Source organism: Solanum verrucosum, unplaced genomic scaffold (genome assembly GCF_900185275.1).
Source record: "Solanum verrucosum unplaced genomic scaffold, falcon-dt-bn FXZP01000182.1, whole genome shotgun sequence".
NCBI classification, from domain to species: Eukaryota; Viridiplantae; Streptophyta; class Magnoliopsida; order Solanales; family Solanaceae; genus Solanum; species Solanum verrucosum.
Window position 1 is genome coordinate 4,078,961 of NW_026020378.1, and position 22,541 is coordinate 4,101,501.

Here is a 22,541-nt window from a genome sequence, read left to right on the forward strand (position 1 = left end):
ATCCCACGAGGAAAATGGTTTAGACTTTACTTTTAACCAACAATTATATTCGATTAGTCAAATTATTTCCAGAAACAAGTAATAAAAAGGGGGGTTGTGCTTGTGTAAAACAAATAGTAATACGAAATATTGTAATCAATAATTAAACTCAACTTTGGTTGTTATCAAGATAAGAGAAATAACTAGGGTATACGTGTTCCCCATAATCTCATAACGCAGTAATTCTAGTAATAACAATCATTTTCTAGTGTATTACATGCAAAGTGATAAGTTAGGTATCTCTAAATCCTTGGTCCGGCATCTAGAGAATTTCACCCCGCACCTTGGTCCGGCTACGTGTGTATAATTTACTAACCCTTACCTTTACCTCATATTAGACATCATAATCGATGTTTGGCTTAGTTATTACTTCGCACCAATCGACACTAGCCTATTAGATAGTATCATACTAAATCTATGTTGATAATTCTTTTCTTGTTAATTACCTCCTTGGTCCGGCAAGTAGTAACAAGGCGAGTTCTAACGTTGGCCACCGTTAAAAAGACTTCTAAACGAAAGAATTATCAATGCATGCAAAATACTAGTCAAGAATTGCTTGTTTACTATTCATACTTTGTTAATTGATCATGGTTCCCACAACCCTAGTTGTGGATTTAGTTACTCATATTAGCAAGAACACAATTCATAATTGTAGATGGAGAAATCATGAACTTACGTAAAGAGAATAGTAAACCCAGAAAATTAACTTGAATTGCAAAGCCAAAATCTTCAAAACGAACTTGGGAAATCAATAATTGCTAGGGTTGCAAATTAATCTCCAAAGTTACACAGCAAAAATAGAATAATAGTGTCTAACCCCCAAAAACGAGGTTTACATGTCCTATTTATAGAAAACAAATCCTAAATAAAAAAGGAAACAAATTAAGGAAAGTTTTGTTCAGGTACGCGTCTTCGATCCACGAGACGACTTACGGACCGTCGATTGATCTACGGTCCGTAAGTCCCTTCCGTCACTCGGGACTTAGAAAATATTTCGGCATCCAAAAATCAGCTTCTCTGAAGCAAACGACGGACCAGCAGCACGGACCGTAGATCGATCTACGGTCCGTCAATCCCTTCCGTAGCTCCATACTTAGAATCTTCAAAAATCAGGTACTGGAACCCTCACAGTCTCATCCTACGGATCAACAGTACGGTCCGTAGATCCATCTACGGACCGTAAATGGGCACCGTGGTTCCACACTTGGTCAGATTTCCCTGATTTGTCCTCAACACATTCCTGCTGGTCTACGGTCATCACCTACGGACCATGAATGGAACTACGGTCCGTAGATGACCTCCGTGGATGCCTTTTTCTGCATTTCCTTCAGTTGTCTCTAAACTTCCGCGCCTGAACACCTTTCCTGCAAAACATGATAGAATACATAAAAACCAATATAAAAGGCCCTAGACACACACAACTTGTAAGTGAAATGTATTAGAAATACCGTAAACTCACGGTATATCATTTATGTTTCTGTAAAGTTATTGTTATAAGTATTTGTTAGTACAGACTCTATGTAAATCCAACTAATGCAGATTCACAATTGACTTTTTACAGAATACATTTATTTAGAACATTCTCCAAAGAAATCTTTTCTTCTCCAAGAGATCAAGCCTAAAAATTTAATGATTTTTTGTTGTTGTCATAATATTGTTAATATTAACGAGAGTAAAAAAAGAAAGAAAGTCAAATAATAGAATTAAAACTAGCAATTAATTACAATTACATGATACACAATGGTGATTATTTTCTCACACAAGTACTTTTTTGAACTTTTTTCCCATTATCCCTTACTTCTCTTTCATCCTTTCCAAGGATCCTTAATAATTTGTTTGTGCACAACTTCAATTCCAAAACACTTTCATAACTATATTACATATGAAATTTGAATTTTGGAAGATTGCATTTTAATTTTAAAACACATAATGACTACATATTACTTATTGATATATCATATGATTATGGAACCTTTGCTCTTGATAAACACATTAGTTATATATATATATTTTTAAAAAATATTTAATATTTTGAAAGTAATTGATAGTGTTATACTAACGAAATTTGCAAAGAAGAAAATTGTGACAAATATTTATTTTACTCTCTAATTAAAGACACTATGTAATCATGCATATAGATGACAAAAATAAATTAACCATTGTAAAATTTCAAGAGCAAATTAATGAATCTGTAAAATGAAATTATGTAAGCTAGGAGAAAGTAGTGTTATGATTTGTAATTTTGTCATTTCTTTTAATAAAACAAATGGTAAACTACAATTGAATAACGTCTATACTCTTAAAAAAATACTAAGAAAATTTCTATTTTAATAAATTTTAAAAAAGAATGTTCTAACCACGTGAAGCGCAGATTCATTTACTAGTCAAGTATATAAGCAACAAGCCATTTGCTTCTTTTTCTAGAAAAGAAATTTTATTTTTCTCAAAAATTAAAAAATTCCCATAATTAGGAAAAAGGAAGCTTCTTAGGATAAAAGGCCGTTTATGAATCTGTGGAAAATTCAAAAAGAAATTTGTTGGAGAATATATTCTTAGGATAAAACACCTTAAAAGACTTTGTTTAAAATCAATAAGCTTTTCAACTTGCAGTTTGAGAAGTTGTTGAAAAGATAGTGCTTCACAGAGAAGAAGAAGAAGAATAAGAAGAGAGATCTGAATTTTGTGATACAGTAAATCATGGCTTCAAGTTCAACGAAGAACAATCCGTTACTACCAACGACGACGGCGATCGATCCATCACCGCCGCGGATGGAGGAGAAGCTCTTCAAAGGATCGGCCATGACCAAACGCGGTGCTTATGCTGCTATCTCTTACATGTCATGTGCTGGTATAGATGCTTCCTCTTTCTTCCTTCCTATTGTTTCACCTGATTTGTGTAGCTGTTCTCTGTTGAATTGCCAAATTGCGTTTTCCGTTTTTGAGGAATAGGGTTTGCATTTTTGGAACTTGTTGAAATTGCAATTTTTAGAGCTAGAAATTGTATCTGTTCATTACGTTTGATTCAAATTGAGAGGTTATTTGTTGATCGTGAGTTGAGTGATTTATCATGTAATGAAGTGTTTTACTGTGTAACGGTTGAATTTTGACCTTCTCCATCACTTTGAAATAAACTAGTATAGCAATCATTAGAGCTAGCATGGGAGTTGCTTCGATCTGTACGATTCAAATAAAAGTTTATTTTTGTTGATGGAAAGTTGACTAATTCGTCATGGAATGATGTATTATAAGATTTTGTAGCCTTTCCTAATTGTCTTAAAAGTTGTGCTCTTGATTTATATTTGGTGTTATTGATAGGAAGTTCTCTTCCATATTTGGTGATTATTGCTCATGTTTCACCGTCTGTGGAATGCCAGCCAGCTGAATGATATTAAAGTTTGTTGAATTAACTACTATTGGGGGCACTTACATTTGGTTAGATTGAATCTGATAATTGTTGACTCATGTAGAAGCTAATCATGGCAACTTTGCTAGTTGGTTGTAGCCCCATAAATCATACTTTCTGCTCCTTAATATGCAGATCTGTGGTCAATTAAACAAAGGACATGCGATGTAAATTTATTTAAAAAAGGAATGTTCACCTATTCTGCTCTCTTTAACAAAAACTTTTTTCTTTTTTTGGTCTCTTCTTTCAAGTTTTAAAGAAGACAAAAACAATAAATTAATCATAGACAAATGGAGTGTCATGCACATAAAAAGTTTATTGTAGAATGATCATTTCATGCCTTATCAGTCTATGAATATTCTTATGGTGTGCAATCCATTTTCACATCTGAAGGCTTGGGTGCCATGCTTCAATCTTCAAGAGAAAACTATTCATCCATGTACTCAATGTTTAAATATTTTGCTGTTATTAAATAGGATTAGTAGCGCAAGATCTTTGAAATATCAAGCTTTATGTGCCCTTACACATCAAATGCCTTGGGTACTGGCTAACTCAATAATAAAGTACTTCCATTCATTTAGATTCTTTTCAAGTACTTCCTCCATTTAATTATGCGTCTTAGTTTTAACTGGACAAGAGTTTAAGAAAGTAACAAGATTTTTGAATCTTGTTATCTTGAACTAAAGATGTGTATAATGTACCAAAATGTCCTTTGGATCTTGTGCTCTTAAATATGCCATGTGAGATGTTGGAATTAAAGAGTTACTAAAAGCGACATTCTTCTTACTTCTTAGACATACTAAAAGGAAAGTACGACACATCTAAAATAAAGGGAGTATTTTTCCTTTCCCCATATGCATCTAAATTCATCAGGCTTGAATTGCTCAGCTTTTAATGACATGATCAAATGTTCTTTTGGATGAATTTACCCTACATTACGTAGTGGGGAAAGTTTAGGAATTGGATACAAAAAAGATTTTTACACAATTTGTTTATACCATCTAAAATGCCACTATCTTTATATTGCACCAATTGTTCATTAACATGTTAACTTAATCTTGGCACTGTTGGTTTTAACTTCTTTGCTATTTCTCTTTGATTATTTAGCATTTTTGCGCACAAAGATTGTTGTATGTTGGATACTTTATACATGTTGATTAAATCGTGTCTACTTATGCATCCTTAAAATGTCTCATCTCGTCAGATGATAGATAGGGATGGCAATGGGGCGGGGTGGGGGGCAAACCCGCATAAACCGGCAAAGACTTTGCCCTGCCCCTCTCCGCCCCGCATTGCATTTTTTTTGTTTTTTCCTGCCCCGCCCCACCCCACCCCGCATAAATTCATTAAAGCACCGCATATATCCCTGCACTTTGAGAAGGACACAATGGTTGCGTTTTACTTTATTCGTATATAAAATAATTGTTTGTTAGTTTATGTACTGCACAACACAATCAATTCATTCTAAACAGATAAAAGACTTTTTAAAAAACTTTTAGTGATATTAAATACTTCCTCTGTCCCAATTTATGTGACTTACTTTCCTTTTTAGTCAGTCTCAAAAAGAATGACACATTTTTATATTAAGTAATAATTTAACTATAAAATGCCTATTTTACCCTTGATGAAATGATTTACAGTCACACAAATTTCTATCATTCATTTTGGACCACAAGTTTTAAAAGTCTTCCTTTCTTTCTTAAACTCCGTGCCGAGTCAAACTACCTCACATAAAATGGGACGGAGGGAGTAGTATTTTGTTGATGTTTTATCCCTCTTCATAATTACTTGGGATAAGATTGAATTATACTAGAATGTATAGAGTACTGCCTTATTTTTTGACTAGTGTGTTTATTACCCAAAAGGAATGTGAAAGTAGTTAAGTATTGCGAAAGTCTTGGCTACCCCGCAAAAGCTCTAACCTACACTGCCCCGCAAACACTATAAGCCAACCCGCCCTGCAATCGCTCTGCCCCATTGCCATCTCTAATGATAGACATGTTTGAAGACTCCACTTTTCTTTTGCTTTGCTTTTAGCCAAGTCCAAGGTCGCCCGTGTTATAAATGGATGAATTCAAAGGGATAAAAGTAAATGGATAAGGAAGGTCAAACTTACTCTTATATTATTAGCTTAAGATGGACATTTGTATTATTTGGAATCATTGCATTTATGCCCATTGGAGTTGTCTTTGTTGACACTATAAGCAATTAATCAGTAGTAAATGTATAAAAGTACTGTGTTGTATTTTTGCCACATCTTATGCTACCTGATTCAGACGAATAGACTGCATTTGTGTCTTTGTGGATATGACTATTGTCCATCTATGCTACTCTAACATAGTGTGGAAATTAACATGTTTTTCTTTTTCTTTTCTTTGTTGGTAAATCCATGTGTAAATGCCATAATATTAATGATATTCTAGAACTTACTGCAAACAAACTAATATTCTCTGTTCTTTATCATGCACTTAAAAAAGAAAAACCAAATAGTTTCAGTTTGGGCTAGTCGCTCCATTGTCCAACATCCAGAAATTAGGGGATACCTTTGACTTTGATTTTTGAATGAAAACATTAGAATGCAGATAAAGACTCAATGAGACCCCATTGCACATCGTTGCCTTGTGCTTAATGTCCATTTCTAGATGGTATTCTTTGTCCATATCATGCACTCTCAATGTTTATTCATGTTCATTGGGGTCTGCGGACTCCACTCAATTCTAAAAAAATCCGTAGATTAGTCAATTTTTAAGGACATCATTGAGAATCAACACTTAATAATGTGACCCCAATGACAACAACTTAAGGCATAGCCATTGATGACTAGGAATGATGCATGGTTCCATTAAGCATCAGCGAACATAGAAGAACCTCAAATTTAAAGTCAAGTGCTGAAGTATAGTTGCCCATCTTCAATTTTGAGTCTGTCAGGTCATTTGGGAGGAATATAGGAACTTCCTTTTCTTTGTTCTAACCCTTTGCTTCACCTTTCTAAAAATCATAGTCCTTAAGTTGATCTTTTCCTATTGTTTATAAAAGACCTTTGGTTCTCCATAACAGTGTTGCCAAAGCGGGGTAACCCTAAAGGGACTCAAAACGTGTTGAGCGCTTTGCCTCACTTAATGTGCACTTCAGTGTCATACTTTTCCTTGCCAATCAGTCTTTTCTGAAGAGGCGGCACTAAACAATTGATATTTCATTTTATCCTAAAAAATCAATTTCTTTGTTCATATATTTGTCATTCATGCTTATAATTATTAGTCTTTCGACTAAACATATATATTTGTATTTTTTTTTCTCCCTTTGCACCTTTTTTCATTAAAGGCAACACTTGTTTTTGCTTTGTGCTTAAAGCCCCAATGGACCTTGGAGCTTTTTATAAACTGCTTGATGCTTACAAAGTTACCTGATATTTACTTGCAGTTCTCTTGGTATTGTTCAATAAAGCAGCTCTTTCTTCATACAACTTCCCATCTGCAAATGTCATCACACTCTGTCAGGTACCTAGAGACTCTATTTCTTTGACAATTGGTAAGTAGTATTCTTCCGATAGAGGGAATGTTGGCCACCATCAAAAACCTAGAGACTCTATTTTTAGCAGGGAAGCCTGGTGGTCTTAGCATTGTACCACAAGTTATATGTTCATATTCCTGGGCTGGTTGCAGACATTTGTTCTAAAGCAATTTGTCTTCAACAACAACTACTTACCTATTGTAATCCCATAGGTGGAGTCTGGCTTATTTCTTAAGTGTACACAAACCTTACCCCTACCTTGTGAGGGTAGAGAGGCTATTTCCGACCTCTAAATAGACTGTCAGTTCATCATGCAAAAGCTCTGGCTTATTTCTTAAGTTTTACATAGTTACCAAATGTAGTATTTTAAGCTATTAATATCTCCATATAACGTGTTTATATTTCTAAATGAGTTAAGGAACTTGTGCTTGACAGGAGTTATTTGCTCCTGTGCTTTTCTAAAGCAGTTCTTTGTATCAGTTGGCATCACTGAATTGATATATTTAACGTCTTGTCATCTGCAGATAATATGCTCGTGTTGTTTTCTTTATCTCTTAAGACGGCTGAAGCTGATTTCTTTTCATTTGAGTGAATCGCTGGCTACGCCTGACAATTTTAAAACGTTTGTGCCACTGAAGACAGTAATTGATACTTTACCTGTTGCAGTGACCTACCTTCTCTACATGGTAATTGCTTCATTTAGTATTGCACTTTTATGCTTTTTATTTCCTCAAAGGTCAGGAGTTCGCATCTCACCAAAAGATTTTATGTGGTCTCTGGTTCTCCTTGAAAGCTAGTCACGATGGAGTCTGTTCGGGGAGTCAATGTACCCATGTACACAACCCTTAGGAGGACAACTGTTGTATTTACAATGATTGTGGAATCCATTCTTGCAGGTCAGAAGTATAGTCGTCCTATAATTGGAAGGTAAAGATTTCCTTTTATATCTTAGTTAGTTCTGTTGCAGAAGCTATGTCTACAAATTTTATGCGATCTTGAGATAGACACAAAGAAAAGTTCCTTAGCGGGAATCAGAATATTAGGAAATAATATTTGAAATAACTTCTCAAAGTTTGTACAATAGAGAATATTTGGAGTTTGGACTAATGTTTCCCTACCTATTCATTCCATTCTCACTTGTATTCTCAATTTATGAATTAAAATTGCTTTCCAAATTTTCTTATTAAATCTTCTGGTTCACCAATGGTTGACTTTTGTATGAACTAAATAATTTTCCATAAAGAAGAAAATTTTCATACGGAAATAGTACCTAGAAGAACTGGATTAATGTTTCACTTGATCCTATATTCTGGTTATGGAAACAAGAGTTATAACTCTGGGAAAATAGAAGTTTCTTCAACTTAAAATGCTTAAAGTTGAAACAAGGGTTATTACTCTGGGACTATTTCTTTTCCTTCTCAAAAAGAAGTAAATGAGATTTGACAAAATGCATAAAGTTGAAAACTGATTGGTTAACCTAATAGCCTTAAATATCTTAATGGCATGTGTGAAGAAATATAAGAGAAAAATATTATGGAATTGTGTATCTACATTATAATACTAAAAGCCTATTTATAGACAATATATTACAATCCTTTTCCAAGTAGGATTCTATGTACTCTTTTTGTTTCTATTCATATTCTAACCGTATGGATATATGAGAGCCAAATAGGCAAATACATGGCTTTTTGCTGTTGCTTCATTCGTGCGTGTCTGAAAGCTACAAGAAAGGAAAGTTTGTTTTCCATTTGTTTCGGTTCTGTCATATTTCTAGTAATTAGGTTTAAGAGGCTATTAAGGGGTTTATAATTTTAAACAAAATGGTGTTTTGGTTTCCAGGCAAAGTTATGCACTACTATAATCCAGAGATTTCTTTTTTTTCTTTTGATGACCATGGTGTCCGGGCCAGCTTTCGCACACCAGAACTAATATCACCTACTGTTTTTTTTTTGTCTCCACTGAATTTTGAACCTGAGACCCAGGGTTCTCAACCACTTCATTGACCACTAGGCCACACCCTTGGGTGCTTATAATCCAGATTATTATTTTTTTGATAAGATAATAGATTCCACAGAAGGTATCAAGAAGATGCATCATTTGCAAAGCATAGAAAAGAACAAGACATTGTTAGCTCTATTGCAAAAGGCTAATCTTAAGTTAAGGAGCTAACAATGTCCAAGAAACTTTCAGGGGATTTGACAGGGGAAAAGTTGTCTAGCTACAGAGGGTTGTTTAAACTTAAAACTATAGACTTAAGAATGTAGCTCGGGGAAGAGGTGCCTGCATCTATTGTTTCTCTCTGTCCATACACACCTAAAAATGCAAGCTGGGATCATCTTCCATACTTTCCTGATGGGTTTTCCGACCTTCCATGAGCTCCACCTAACCAGTGCATCTTTAATACTACTTGGCATAACCCATTTTAGACTAAAAACTGGGATGAACATGTTCCGTATGCCTGTGGCTGCTGTACAATGAAGAAAAAGATGTCTGTTGGTTTGTAGGGCCCGGTGATACATGAAGCGTCTGTTGACAATATGGATTTTTCTCCTGATGAGGTTGTCTTGGGTGAGGGAGGCTTCATGGAGGGCTAGTCAGCTAAAACAAATCACCTTGGGGGTTAATTTGGTTTTCCAGATTAACTTCCATGGCCAATTAACTAGCATTTCATTTTGAGCACATAGTGAGTATGCTGCTTTCACAGAATATGTACCAACTGCTTTATCCCCCCAAATGAGTCTGTGGGGTGATTGATCAATTGATCTGGACAATTCCTAGTCTCTCATTAAGCTGAGAAGGTCTAGTAGTTCCTGTTCTTGGAAGTTCCTTCTGAATTGAGGGATTCAGGTATTGTCAGCTCTATTTTGAGAGATGGTTGAAGATTTGCTTGTGGCTATGCATAGAGACTAGGAAGATCAGTTTGTAATGTTGAGTCCCCTAGCCATATATCTTCCAAGAACCTAACCTTTGATCGATCCATTGCCCATCTTCAACTACAATTGAGATAGAATTCCTCCCCTAACTTGCTGATATACTTCCAAGCTTAGTTTCGCGGACTCTTCACTTTTGATGCCGCACCCGTCTCGGATTCTCCAAAAATACACTACTTTTGGCGAATCCGACACGCACCCGTTGGCACTTTTGAAGAGTCCGAGCAACATAGCTTCCAAGGACCTACACCATACGGAGAACTAACAACATTGGTGCTCCAGTGATTCTTAGTACCATGTTTTGCTTTCACAACCTTTTTCCACAAGGCTTGATCCACTTGTGTATATCTCCACAGCCATTTCATCAACATGCTTTTGTTATGCATTGACAAGTCTCTAATTCCCGGGCCACCTTAGGATTTTGGTACCGAGATTCTGGTACATGGATTTATAATCACTGGATTATGTAGTGGATATGCGTCTTTCGGCAGATGTTTTGTTCATTGCATTAAAAGTTGGATATATGGTGTACAATATAATTATCTTACAATTTTACTCTTATTTTAAAGTAAATAAAAACTAGAAGATGAAATCAAGATTATTTTGCTTGTAGATGTTTTATCCTCATAAAGTTAATACCGGTATAAGTTATCCCATGTTGGATCTGATATAGAATACCGATTTTGCCAGTATTAAATATATTGGTATTGCTTATATAAAAAACAACGTACCAACAAAACGTGGTGTAAAATAATTGTAGAATTTGAGAAAGAAGAAAAGGCTTCTTTGTAAATCATTATGTCTTTACTTCCCATGGGAATGAGACTTTATACAAGTGAATCCTAACTGATTACGGGAAGGCACTCAATTACAATAAAAAGGAAATATTCTATTCCTATAATTACGCTAGAAAAAGGATAAAACAAAATCTCGTAAAATCATGCTAATCAATTAACACAGTCAACAATAATCCTGAATTTTCAGTATTTTTTCCTAATCCTGGTGACCAGACGACCCTTAGATTTTCCTTTTACACATCTAAATCAATCAATAAGACGATAATTCATTGTTTGCCTGCCTTTCGTATGTTCTATTCTTTCTTCTGTTAAGGGCACTGTTAACTACACATCATTCAAGCACATAGATTAAGTAACACTGAGCATATTTTCTTGTTCGTTCTTTTAACAAAATGTTGCCTAACATTACCAGTGTGGTGATAATCGTGTTCGGTGCTTTTGTTGCTGGAGCTCGGGATTTGTCATTTGACTTTTATGGCTATGCCATCGTCTTTCTATCCAACATCACAACGGCAATATACCTTGCCACCATAGCGCGTATTGGTAGTGTTTTTTCCTTGTCATGTAATCTTTTCACATTGATATCTTTTCTGGACCTTTCTAATACTTCCATCAATCCAGGAAAATCAAGTGGCCTTAATAGCTTTGGCCTAATGTGGTGCAATGGTATTGCTCTTGTTCTCTTCTACTCATCCTTGTCATAAGCTATAGTTCTTGTTATCTGATTATTATTATTTTTGGTTTTTCTTACCTTCAATAGGAATCGTCTGTGGACCTTTCTTACTTGTTTGGACACTTATTCGTGGTGACCTGGCACTGACAATGGATTTCCCTTACTTATTTTCACCAGGGTTCCTGGTAAGTTTCATAATTAACGTAGTGTACGGTACCTTACTATCTCGTTATCTCTTCCTGCACCCCATAATGTGAGAGTCAAATTTGTTTTGTCACATTTTTCCAGAGGAGCTCAAACTCATAAGGTGTTCTTTCCCATTCCCCACTTCTTGAGCTATGTTGCTCGGACTCTTCAAAAATATCAACGGTGTGTCACTCCAAAAATAGTACATTTTGGAGAATCTGACACGGGTGCGACAACATTTTTGGAGAGTCCGAGCAACATAGCATGAGACAGTATTTTTACTGCCCCTTGGGTAAAAAGGAAAAGTGGAGAGTGAATCCTGCTCTAAAGTCCAAACAGTTATTTTGGTTCAATTTAAATATGCCCTACTCTGTTCATACTAGCATACTGTCATATGGTTGACAAGAGGAGGTTGCTCGGCACCCTCCATCTCCAACCCTAAGGTTGTGGGCTCGAGTCACCAAGGGAGCAAAAAGAGTGGGAGTTCTTAGGGCAGGATTAAAAAGAAATACTGTCACATGGTTCCTTCCAACTGTTACTGGACAAGTAACTCTTTTTTTTTTAGTACTGGACATTTAACTCCTATTTAGAATTTTCTGAACGGGATGTTATATTGCTGTGTTTTGACTCTTGGTACTTTGTAAATGAGCAGGTTGTAATGCTTATGTCTTGCATATTGGCATTTTTCTTGAACTACTCTATATTTCTCAACACAACCCTGAATTCAGCTGTCACACAGACAATATGCGGTAACTTGAAGGTTTGTTCTCTGATGAATCTGATTATCCTATTAAACTTTCTGATTCGCCTCACTAGGTCAAAACTCCAATTGGAGAAAGTACAAAGTTTGTTAAATGGCAAATAATGTTTGTGGAGGAACACAAGTCCATAATTCAGGTTGTCAAATGCATTGCTTTGTTGCAATTGGAGTTGAATAGAGTGCAAGATTGCAAGTGATCGTGTATTTCAGTTCCTGGAGAACAGTCATTTCTAAATTACCTGGGGGCCTTCATAAGGCTCACAGCAGAGGGAGCATATGCCTTCCTTTTGAAAGTAAGCAAAAAGGACAAGTATGCCTAACCTCCTTGAGCAAAGCTAAGAGTGGACATTATAACTTGATCCTAGAATATATATTTTGCAATACTAAATTCTTTCCAATAGTGTATATGGAGGACTCCTATTTACAAAATGACAATTGAGACAAGTTAATGGTTAGAATACTTTGGCATTACCTACTATAAAATGGAAAAGTTCACATCTCTATCTTGTCACCTGAAGTCCTCATCAAATACTCCACTAGTCACCCAAAGTGATCTAGATAGAATTGTGTGGACTTCTTATGTTATCTAGTCAGAGAAGGACTTCTTATGTTATCTAGTTAGAAGATTCTAATTCCCCTCTTCCCTAATTATGAGGCACCTCTTGGGGATAAATGACCTTTTATGGTCAAATCCTGCATATATTCCAACGCATAGTACAATTCATGTTCCTATTGTAACCTAACCTCAATGGTTTATTCTTAAATGTTGAGATAACGTCTTGTGTCACTTTGTCTTTTGAGTCTTCATTCCCACTCCCTTTCTTCATTATCTTTTTATAGTTGATGGATCTAGTTTATAGTGTAATAATTCCTTTCTTTCTTAAATATAAATGTTCCTTGTTTATGCTCCGCTTTTGCCATTTCTGTTGATGTTGATGGATATGTATATGAATATAGTCGATAGCCTTTGGATTTGTTATAGAGCTTTCTGGGGGCTTGTCTTGTTGCTCACAATGTTTGGCAGTATCCCCAATGACTATTACTTCATTCTATGTTCCCTGCTGTTGATTCTCAGTCTCCTCTCTCTTGATCTGTATCTGGCTCCTCGTGTCTTTGTTGTTGATCATCATGCTTCTTTCTTAGCGTGGAGGCTTGTTTAGTTTCTCTAGTAGCTTTTGCTGTTGTTTTCTTGTGGGCATCTTTTTGAACATTCAAAGTCCCAGCATGTTCTTCTCCTACTTTGTCATTTTCTCGAACATCTGATGTGCCAATATGTTTTCTGTAGTTTTTCCTTTTGCGTGTTTCTCCTTGGCATTTTCTCGAGCATCTGGTTTGCCTCCTTCATATTTTGGTTTGTCCTTTTGATTTTTCTGAGAAAATGCTTCCTTATATCTCTTCTTCATTCTGCATTTTGTTCATCATACCTTCATCTTGAGATATAGTACCAGCGATACAGTGCTAGTTTCGTCTCTGACGTGCTGTTGCATATAAATCTACTTATTCTCACGTTAATCGTTGATTTCTTGTTTAAGAATCAAAGAGTACTGTGGGCTTACAACTCTCATTTGAATTGAATCCTTGGAATTTTAATGGTAGACTTACACATCGTATGCAGACCAAATACCTAGCAGAAAAGATGTAAGCTTCTAATGTATGGGCTTAGTGTTGTGCTGTTGAAACTATTTGGGAGGGCCATAATCTCAACCTGTTGTAAGTTCAAGTGATTTTGTTATGGAAAAAAAAAAATCACTTAACTTATCACCTTGTTCCTCAGGAGCCTACTTATAGAATAGCCTCATATCACTAGGCTACAGTTACTGATAGCTTGCAGATATAGTTCTCACAGCATACTGAAAGAAAAAGCCATATCCTTTGTCAAAAGTTCTCATTTCTATTTGGATGGAGTTGAGCATTAAGCAACATGCACCTTTACTAGGAGCTGATGGAAATTTGATAGGATGTCCTTGAGGTTTGTGATGCTGAAATACTGATGCAAACACAACCTTTACTCGAAAATGGCAGATTGCACTTTCAGTCAAAGTTAGGTAGCAAACTAAAGAGGAGGTCTACCAACCTCTGTCCTCCTCTAAAGAAAAAGAAAAGTGATCCAAACTCTGTGGGGACAATAAACATGATTCAGAGCCTCTTTTCCCAGTGTCGATTTTCATCTACTCCCTGTGTTTATTGTGAGACAGCCGGTGGCACTGTTAATAGGAAATATGCATAATTTCTCATATGAAATTGAAAAGCAAGGGAGGGTTATTCATTCTACTGGTCCGGCTGTCAATCTTTATCTCCTTTATACTTAGCTAGTTAACTGTGTTAGCTGCAGCCAGCTGAAAGCTCAGGTAGCTTGTCAGTCCGTTCACTGCATTTGAAAATATAGGATTCTCTTTAAGATGAACACCTTTCTGGTTTTTCACTGAAGAGGTAAGTTAGACTTTGGTAAGTGGCTGTAGAGTCCACTTTCTAACCAGGTCCTATGCTTGCGAGATTTCCATTTAACTTGTTATGTATTCTTGAGTGTAAGAAACAAGTTAAATATCAGTATTTTATGAGTCTCTATCAGCACTATAGTTTTTTCTTCCTTTATGCAGGATCTTTTCACAATCTCACTAGGATGGTTCATATTTGGCGGGCTTCCATTTGATTTGGTGAGTTTATTATTTCTGTTCCTGTGATTGGCTGTTATTTATTGTCTACTAATCGTTGTGGATGGATATCTTCTTTCAGTTGAATGTCCTTGGACAGCTTCTGGGATTTGTTGGGTCTGGTCTCTATGCCTACTACAAACTCATGGGAAAGTGATTATTGAGAATGAATGTCCGTCCATATGATCTTACCCGAAGAGTTGAAATTTGCAGCATTGTTTTACCCCCATTTTTGTATTGGCAATTATGTGATACTGGAAGAGACAAACATCGGGGTTGTAAAAGTGCCAGTTGACTTAATGTTATGGAGAATGAATTGAGAGAAGTGTAGCTTGGTGGATGACCGAGTCCCAGCAGTGCAGGGCCTTGGAAAAGAAGAATTACCCCACAAGAAGGAGGAAAATTTAATTAGTTAAGATGTACAAGCAATAACGACATTCTATTTATCATGAACAAATCTGTAATTTATATCAAGTGTTTCATGGGCAATTTGTGGATGGAACTGTATATACAATTTTATGCAGATTTTGCAATTAATGCATGTATTGTTGTGGTATTTATCATACTTCTCTGCACGTCCATCTTATGAGTCTCTCTTGTACTCTACATTTATCATTTCTCCATGTGTTTTCACTGGAGAAAACAACCATGTCTCTAGGGAAAAAATAGGTGAAACCAAATTGGTTGCCTTGCTGTCAAATGAACAATGGGGAAAAGAAGGTAAAAAATGAATTTGTGTAAACAAACTATCCTTAAAAGCAAATTAATTAAGTGTGTTTGAGATGAAAGGAAAATGTTTTCTAGAAAATTTTCTCATGTTTTGAAAATTGTTTTTCCAAATCAACTTATTTTTCTTAAATTTAAGAAAAATGATTTGGATCCAAAAAGTAACGAAAACATTTTCGGAACTCTTTCTCACGTTACGGGTACCAATTCCCGATACTAATTCGAGATTCGACTCCTAATTCTCGATTTAGGAACCGACTCCCGACCTCAATTCGAGACACATCTTACGGGTCGGGTTGGGGCAGGGTCTGATCCTGATTTGGATGTCGGGTCCCGATTCAGGTGTGGGGGAGTTCCGAGTTGAGTTTGTGTCCCGAATTGGTCATCAAGTGCCAAGGTCGAATTTCAGTTCAAAAGTTGAGTCCTTGATCGAGTGTTGGGGGTCGGGTCGTAGTTCGTCCCGAGTTAAGTATCATACCAAACACACTATATCTTCATCCGTCACTTCAAATAATGTCGGTTCCAAAAGGATTGTAGCCACATTATTATGTAATACTTGAGCAAAATGGAGTGACTTTGATGTTATAGAAAATAGGTTATTCACTTGGCGTGGTAAAACAAACACTAGTCGAACATATATGAAATCATCACAAAGTATTATTACGTGCATAAGAATTCTAAATGATTGAGGAGAAAATTTTATTATATGGAAAGTAAAATTTATACATTTTCTCCCCCACACCCTCTGGTCCTTTTTCTTCCAATGACTAAAATTTCTATGTATTGCCTTGTTCCAAGATGACGAGCACAAAAATTTACAGGTCAAATCAGATTTATTTATTTCTGTAAAATATGTATGTATGATTGAGCTGTGTTTAATTTTCTGAAGTAGCAAGAACTAGATGATCTCCATCTCTTATCACTTCAATGTCCTCAATTAGTGCTCCATCTTCCGTAAGTACTTTCGCGAGAGAGACGCCAAATTTCTCAGCACCGATATCAAGCAGCTCATTAATGGAATCTGGCAAAAGTACAGCCCTTCTACCTATATGAGCTTTCTCTAGACAACGGATGGTTATTCTGCTTGAATTGGCAATTTTAGTTGAAGAATAGTCCGGGCCACCTCCTCCTGCCAAGTGCACAGGCAAAATATTATTAGATTCACAATAACTTTTAACAAAAAATGGTCCAAAACTTTATCAAGACAAGACCTACTAGGAGGTAAAAGTGCATTTTTATAGCTAAAAGACTATTCTGTAACATACATGTATATTGTAGAGTTGACCATCTTTATGACTTTGGAGGTGTACTTATGGACTAGAGAGAGAGGCTTCAAAGTTTAAAGCTCAACTCACCTTCATGGTGTCTCTGCCGTGCAGCCACAAATCCTATCAGTGAATTCTGAAAGAAACTAGCCCTTCTCCTCAATCTGCCGTTGGAGGAGCCAGTTTCTCTAGCTGCTTCTTCATGAATGAAGAGAGGAATCGCGGGATCGCTTTGATACTTCATAAGGTAGGGAGCAAAAGGCGCTTCAGGAGGACAGACATTGGTTTCTTTACTAGTTGGTTGCATCAAGTTGAAAAGCTCCTTTATTTCTTCGTGGCCCTGATATTCAGCCAATGCTCTTGGTGTCCAACCGTGAACGTCTGCTTTATCAATGTCAGTTCCTTGTTCCAACAGGAATTTAACTATTTCCACATTCTCCTCAGATATAGCAGTGTGTATTGCTGTCGTGCCTAGGCTGTTAAGAAGGGTGACATCACCTCCATACTTGATGATCTCCTTAAGCAAGTCTAAGCTGCCTTGCTCCACTGCAAAGCAAGCAAACTGACCTACGTCTCCTGAAGATATTGTTGCACCATTGTCCACAAGCAATTTTACCACAGCTTCATGCTTCCCCACAATTGCATCCCACAATGGAACATTTCCTTCGGAATCTGCAATAACAAAAGTAGCTGTTTATCAGAGAGAGTAGTACAGAATCTCAAATTTAGGATACACTTGCAAATTTGGGAGTGATGCTCTACTTAATATTTATCAAGGGCAGATACAAGTCATACAACTAAGTTATTCTTGTTAAAAGGTTCAAAAAGAAATTGAAGACGCTAAGGATAAAACTGCCTCTTAGATAGATACTTAGTCGAGGTCATTGGAATAATTGAAAGCACACGCAAATTAATGGCTTGTATTAAGTATTTAACTTTGTATACTAATGTACATCCATAATTTTCCAGACATAAAGTATGATTTCCCAAAAGAAACTGTGTGTGATTTTCTATGGTATGGAAATGGAAAGAGTACCTTTTCTATTTGGATGTGCTCCAAAGTCGAGAAGTAGAAGAATACATTCAACACTTCCTTTTGAAGCTGCTATATGCTGCATCATAATATGCATATGATTTTCAACTTTCAAACATAAATGTTATTTAGGTCAAGTGTTTAATGCAAAATAGGGAGGAGTCTTACCAACACTGTACGTCCATTACTATCAGATTCATTAGGATCCATTCCCTTTTTTAGCAATTGGCGCAACAAAAGATCATCTCCTCTGTTTGCTGCAAAACATAAGCTAAGAGGCATGTCCATTCTTCCCTGAGTCAGCATATGTTCTATATCTGCTAATATTGCTGTCATCATCGGGTCCCTTCGCTCTTTCAAATGCTGCATCCAAGAAGATCATTGTTTAAAGCTAGAATAGCATCCACACATCAAAATATTACAAAGGGTCATTTATTCTAGTTGAGGATAAAGCTCATATAGGTGAAAAATCTTCGCCAAACCACTTCCAGAAAGAAAATTTTGCACTTGGGATTCCAAATCTTTTTTTTAAAAAAATCGAACACATAGTGAAGAATGATGAAAATCATCGAATTTTATCCATAGCTGACTATTATGATAGAATTCGGCATCATAACAGCGTAACTGTATCAAAGGACTGTACAATGGAAGGTTCAGAAAAAATGGATGTCAAATGTTTTCTATAGCCGTAGGAATTACTACCGACCTGATATCTACATTAATAAATATGGAATTATTTAGATAGTGCCTAAATAACATCAAAGGAGTCTATTCACCTGAAGGAGATTGTTCATGATTATTGTCCCGTCTCCTATATTTGTTTTAACAATGTTGAAGAATGAACTACGATCCAAGCGTAGCAGTTGGGATACTTTTTTGGTTCGAACATTAAAAAGTTGAGGCCTACAGCAAAGGACACCAACTTCTCCACAAACATCCCCCATCTTCAACTCGCCAACTACCTACACAAAATGATCCACTAAATAAGCATTTAAGCTCAGGATAACAGAATGTTTAAGTCCTACACTAGAGTAACTTACCTGATCCATTCCATTCTTGTGTGATATAAGATCCTACATGAACGAAAGATGTGATTATTAAGAGATTCAATTGCAGCAATTAAAGCAGCGAAGAAAAAAATAGATGATAATGTGTATTTAACAGCAAGAAGTTTGAAGATTTTGTGAGTAGTGTTAAAAAAATCATTTTTCATAGAAAATGAACGTTATTATGAATGCATAAGATATCACGGTTCCTTGACTTGAGAGTTTGGCTGTTGTGATAAATCAACAGCGGTACGAAAAAAATGAGAGAATCATTAGTTCTTTTCCAAAGCATTCTTTTCCTTTGCTTTCCGCTCCTTTCCCAGAAAAAAAGAGTGGGAGAGCGAGAAAGTGCTCCTTACCACTTCTCCAGTTACCAGAATGTACAAATCTGTAGGTGCTTCATTTTGCAAAATAACATCCTCTTTTGGAGGGAAATACTCGGCCTTCATCTCAGAAACCTGCACAGTATAAAAAGACCGAGAAGAAATCAAATCAGCTATTTGTATTATTACGGAAATTAGTGAAACAACTGAACAACATTTTGTTACAGACAAAAGACTATTCACCAATAGTATGAAATTTTATGAAACCTTAGGATCAATCAACAAAATTAAGCACAGCTGGGAATTACCAGTTGAAAAAGTAAGTCATTTGATACCCCATGGAATAAGTACACCTTATCCACCAGTGGATAGAATAGATAATGTGAAATGCCAGATCGAATAGCTTTGGGTAGTGTTTCAAGAGTTTCTTGCTGCTGAAGACCTTCTGAATCTGTTCTGTGCCTCAAACGCAAGTGAGCTATCATCTGTTCTTCAAGGCGAACCGGCAGCTTATTCCTTTGTGCAAAGCTTGAGGCAGCTTGAATAGTATCCCTCTGTGCAGCGAAACAATCATCAGAGATAAATCCTTTAGAAGAAAAATCAGAATTTGTCAGCAAGACAAGACAGTATCACTGATATTCTAAAAATGATTTTCCAATTTATTTGTGGTACTTTTTTTTTTATGACCGTGGTGTTCGGGCTAGCTTTCGCACACCTCGACTAATTCCATGGGATACCTGCCACCTCCCACCAGCAACAGGTACTAGGTAATTATATCCACCAAGGCTAGGACAAAAGGGAAGAATTAACTAGCGTTTTTTGTCTCCGCTGATAATTGAACTTGAGACCTCATGGTTCTCAACCACTTCATTGACCACTAGGCCACACCCTTGGGTTCCCAATTCATTTGTGATACTTGTTCAGGGATTTAGAATACTAGGCCACAAACTAAATACGTTGTAGAAAGAGAACTGATAACAATTTCATCATCTAATCCTATGCTAGATGCAACATCTGTGATGATGTTTGAAGACTTAAAATTAGTAAATGACGAAATGAGATTTGGGCACAGTGATGAAATGATAGCACCGTAAATATAGGTTAAATATAAATGATAAAATATTGTGCAAATTGCATCTAAATGTCCTGAAAGGAAAAATACATAGTGATTTCAATTAAATCAATCAAGAAGTTAAAAGAGAGAATCTACTCACGAATTTCCTAGTCTTACAGGTTCCATGGACAACCAAGTTGGTCATGTTTCCAATAAGATATGCAGTCAACCCGAGGTCGAATAACATGTAAAACATGGTGAATATCATTTCCTCTGTAGCCACAGCGTGCAAATCCCCATAGCCAGTTGTTGTAAGTGTTGTAATGGACCAATACATACACATTACATAGAGATCCCAGATGCTCCTGTCATGATGATTTCCAATGGCAAGTGAAAGCCATGTTTTACTTGTGTCTTGTTTCCGAGCAGCAAGAAAATAGTAGAAGCAGCCAGCACAATGAACAGCAAAAAGAGTAACCTGAAAAAAATACCCAAAGTGTGTTATGGTAAATCGCCATTTACAAGCAAATACCATTTATTGCTTGAAAGACTTACACATATAAGCTTCAGTACGCGAACCCCAAAGTAACTGATCTTCCTGTTTTTCTCCAATCTATAGCAAAAGAACAGCACATTTGTCAGCTATTTATTTCAAAACATAGTCTCCGTATTTATCACTAAAGTAAGAGATCTTGTCAAAGCATTGTAATCATGATAGTTGCACTTCTCTTCTTCACCCAAACTATTATAACAATGCATAATTCCAGTAGACTTGAAACAGAACAATTCACTATTCTTACTTTTGATACTAATTCAAATTGAATTTCTGTGTCAGAAAAAAGGATAGCTATACTGATTCAATATACTCTAAAGACTCCCTCGGTACAATATTGACGATCTCACAAAGATGAAATTTCAGTTAATTGTCATTTACTGATCTCATCTCAAGAAATCTTAGTATTTAAAACATATATGCAATTTATTCCTTCTTTTTCATTTAGATTCAGAGTTATATGAATACACTAAAACGTGGAAAATCATTAATAACAAATCAAACATGGAAACTAATTAAGTAGTTCTGCTAATAAAGCATCTTACCTTGCAAACATGGCACTGACTCTTCTGAGACGCCAGAGATGAAGGATACTGAAGTATTCATATGATTGAAGAAAATAGGGGGTTGATTTACGAATAAGTTCAGAAGGGATGGTGGATATAACATCAAACAAAAACCCGGATTTTGTGTACCTCAAAGCTATCCGCTTTGGGTCATCAATCATACTGCAAGCTGATTTATCAAGATAGGCAACAAAGAATGTGAGGACAATGTCAATGGCAAAAAATGAATTAGCTATGTTATCTAAGATGGGAATAACTCCTCGAGGTCTGTCTAGAAATCCAAATTGAAAAGGTGACGCCCATGCTGTGTAGAATACAAGTAGCACCAAATAAGCATTCCAAGCCCTGCATGATAACCAAATCTGTTAAAAAGATAAAAAGTCTAAAACCCCTCTCCCCTATGCAATAGCTCTCAAACCATACAAAGAATGTCATGTCGGATTCTGCAAAAAGTATTGTATTTTTAGAGAATCTGAAAGCTAATTTGCTCGGACTCTTCAAGAATGTTACTGCAGCATGCATGAAAGTGAAAAGTGAAAGAGTCCATACAACTTAAACCCCATTACAGAAGGGTTTCGAACTTAAGACCTCAAAACCCAACGCCAAACCACCTGACCCACCCAACCCCAAAGGGTCAAATTTCGTGCTGCATGAAAGTAAATCATAAAAACCCATCTACAATTTCGCCATAAAACAACAGCATGAAAATCAATTGAACGAATGTATAATATTTGGATACCTGTAACGGGGATTAGAAGGGGAGATGATGTAGCGACGGAGTTTGGTTTTGCAATTAGTATGGGCACCAAGAGAAGGAAGAATGGCACTAGTAATACTATAATGAGAGCTTTTATCATCCATGGAATACGCTCTATCCATCTCCATCTCCTTCTCCATTAATTCTCATACAACATTACTAGTATTAATTTTGCCCGACCACCAATGGCCGCCGGACTCTGCCACCTTCTTCTTCTTCTCTTTCTTATACATTAATATTCCCCTCATTCTTTTTTATTTATTCAATTC

General features: G+C 36.2%; 2 protein-coding genes across 2 annotated transcripts; one reads left to right on the forward strand and one right to left on the reverse strand.

The window, feature by feature from the left end:
• The first annotated feature begins 2,619 nt into the window (after window positions 1–2,619).
• On the forward strand, window positions 2,620–15,509 carry LOC125838712 (UDP-N-acetylglucosamine transporter UGNT1-like). The gene is made up of 10 exons (XM_049517752.1): window positions 2,620–2,887; window positions 6,863–6,939; window positions 7,477–7,638; window positions 7,746–7,879; window positions 11,092–11,222; window positions 11,301–11,345; window positions 11,440–11,537; window positions 12,191–12,298; window positions 14,896–14,952; window positions 15,032–15,509. The coding sequence occupies exons 1-10, from the start codon at window positions 2,737–2,739 to the stop codon at window positions 15,104–15,106; spliced, it is 1,038 nt and encodes a 345-aa protein (XP_049373709.1). The 5' UTR covers window positions 2,620–2,736; the 3' UTR covers window positions 15,107–15,509.
• Window positions 15,510–16,533: 1,024 nt separating this feature from the next.
• On the reverse strand, window positions 16,534–22,541 carry LOC125838828 (potassium channel AKT1-like). The gene is made up of 12 exons (XM_049517855.1): window positions 22,255–22,541; window positions 21,495–21,860; window positions 20,952–21,009; window positions 20,557–20,874; window positions 19,651–19,896; window positions 19,379–19,477; window positions 19,014–19,046; window positions 18,750–18,935; window positions 18,142–18,336; window positions 17,977–18,052; window positions 17,031–17,612; window positions 16,534–16,804 (listed from the first exon to the last, which is right to left on the reverse strand). Exons 1-12 carry the CDS (start codon window positions 22,410–22,412, stop codon window positions 16,551–16,553), a joined length of 2,571 nt encoding a protein of 856 aa, XP_049373812.1. The 5' UTR covers window positions 22,413–22,541; the 3' UTR covers window positions 16,534–16,550.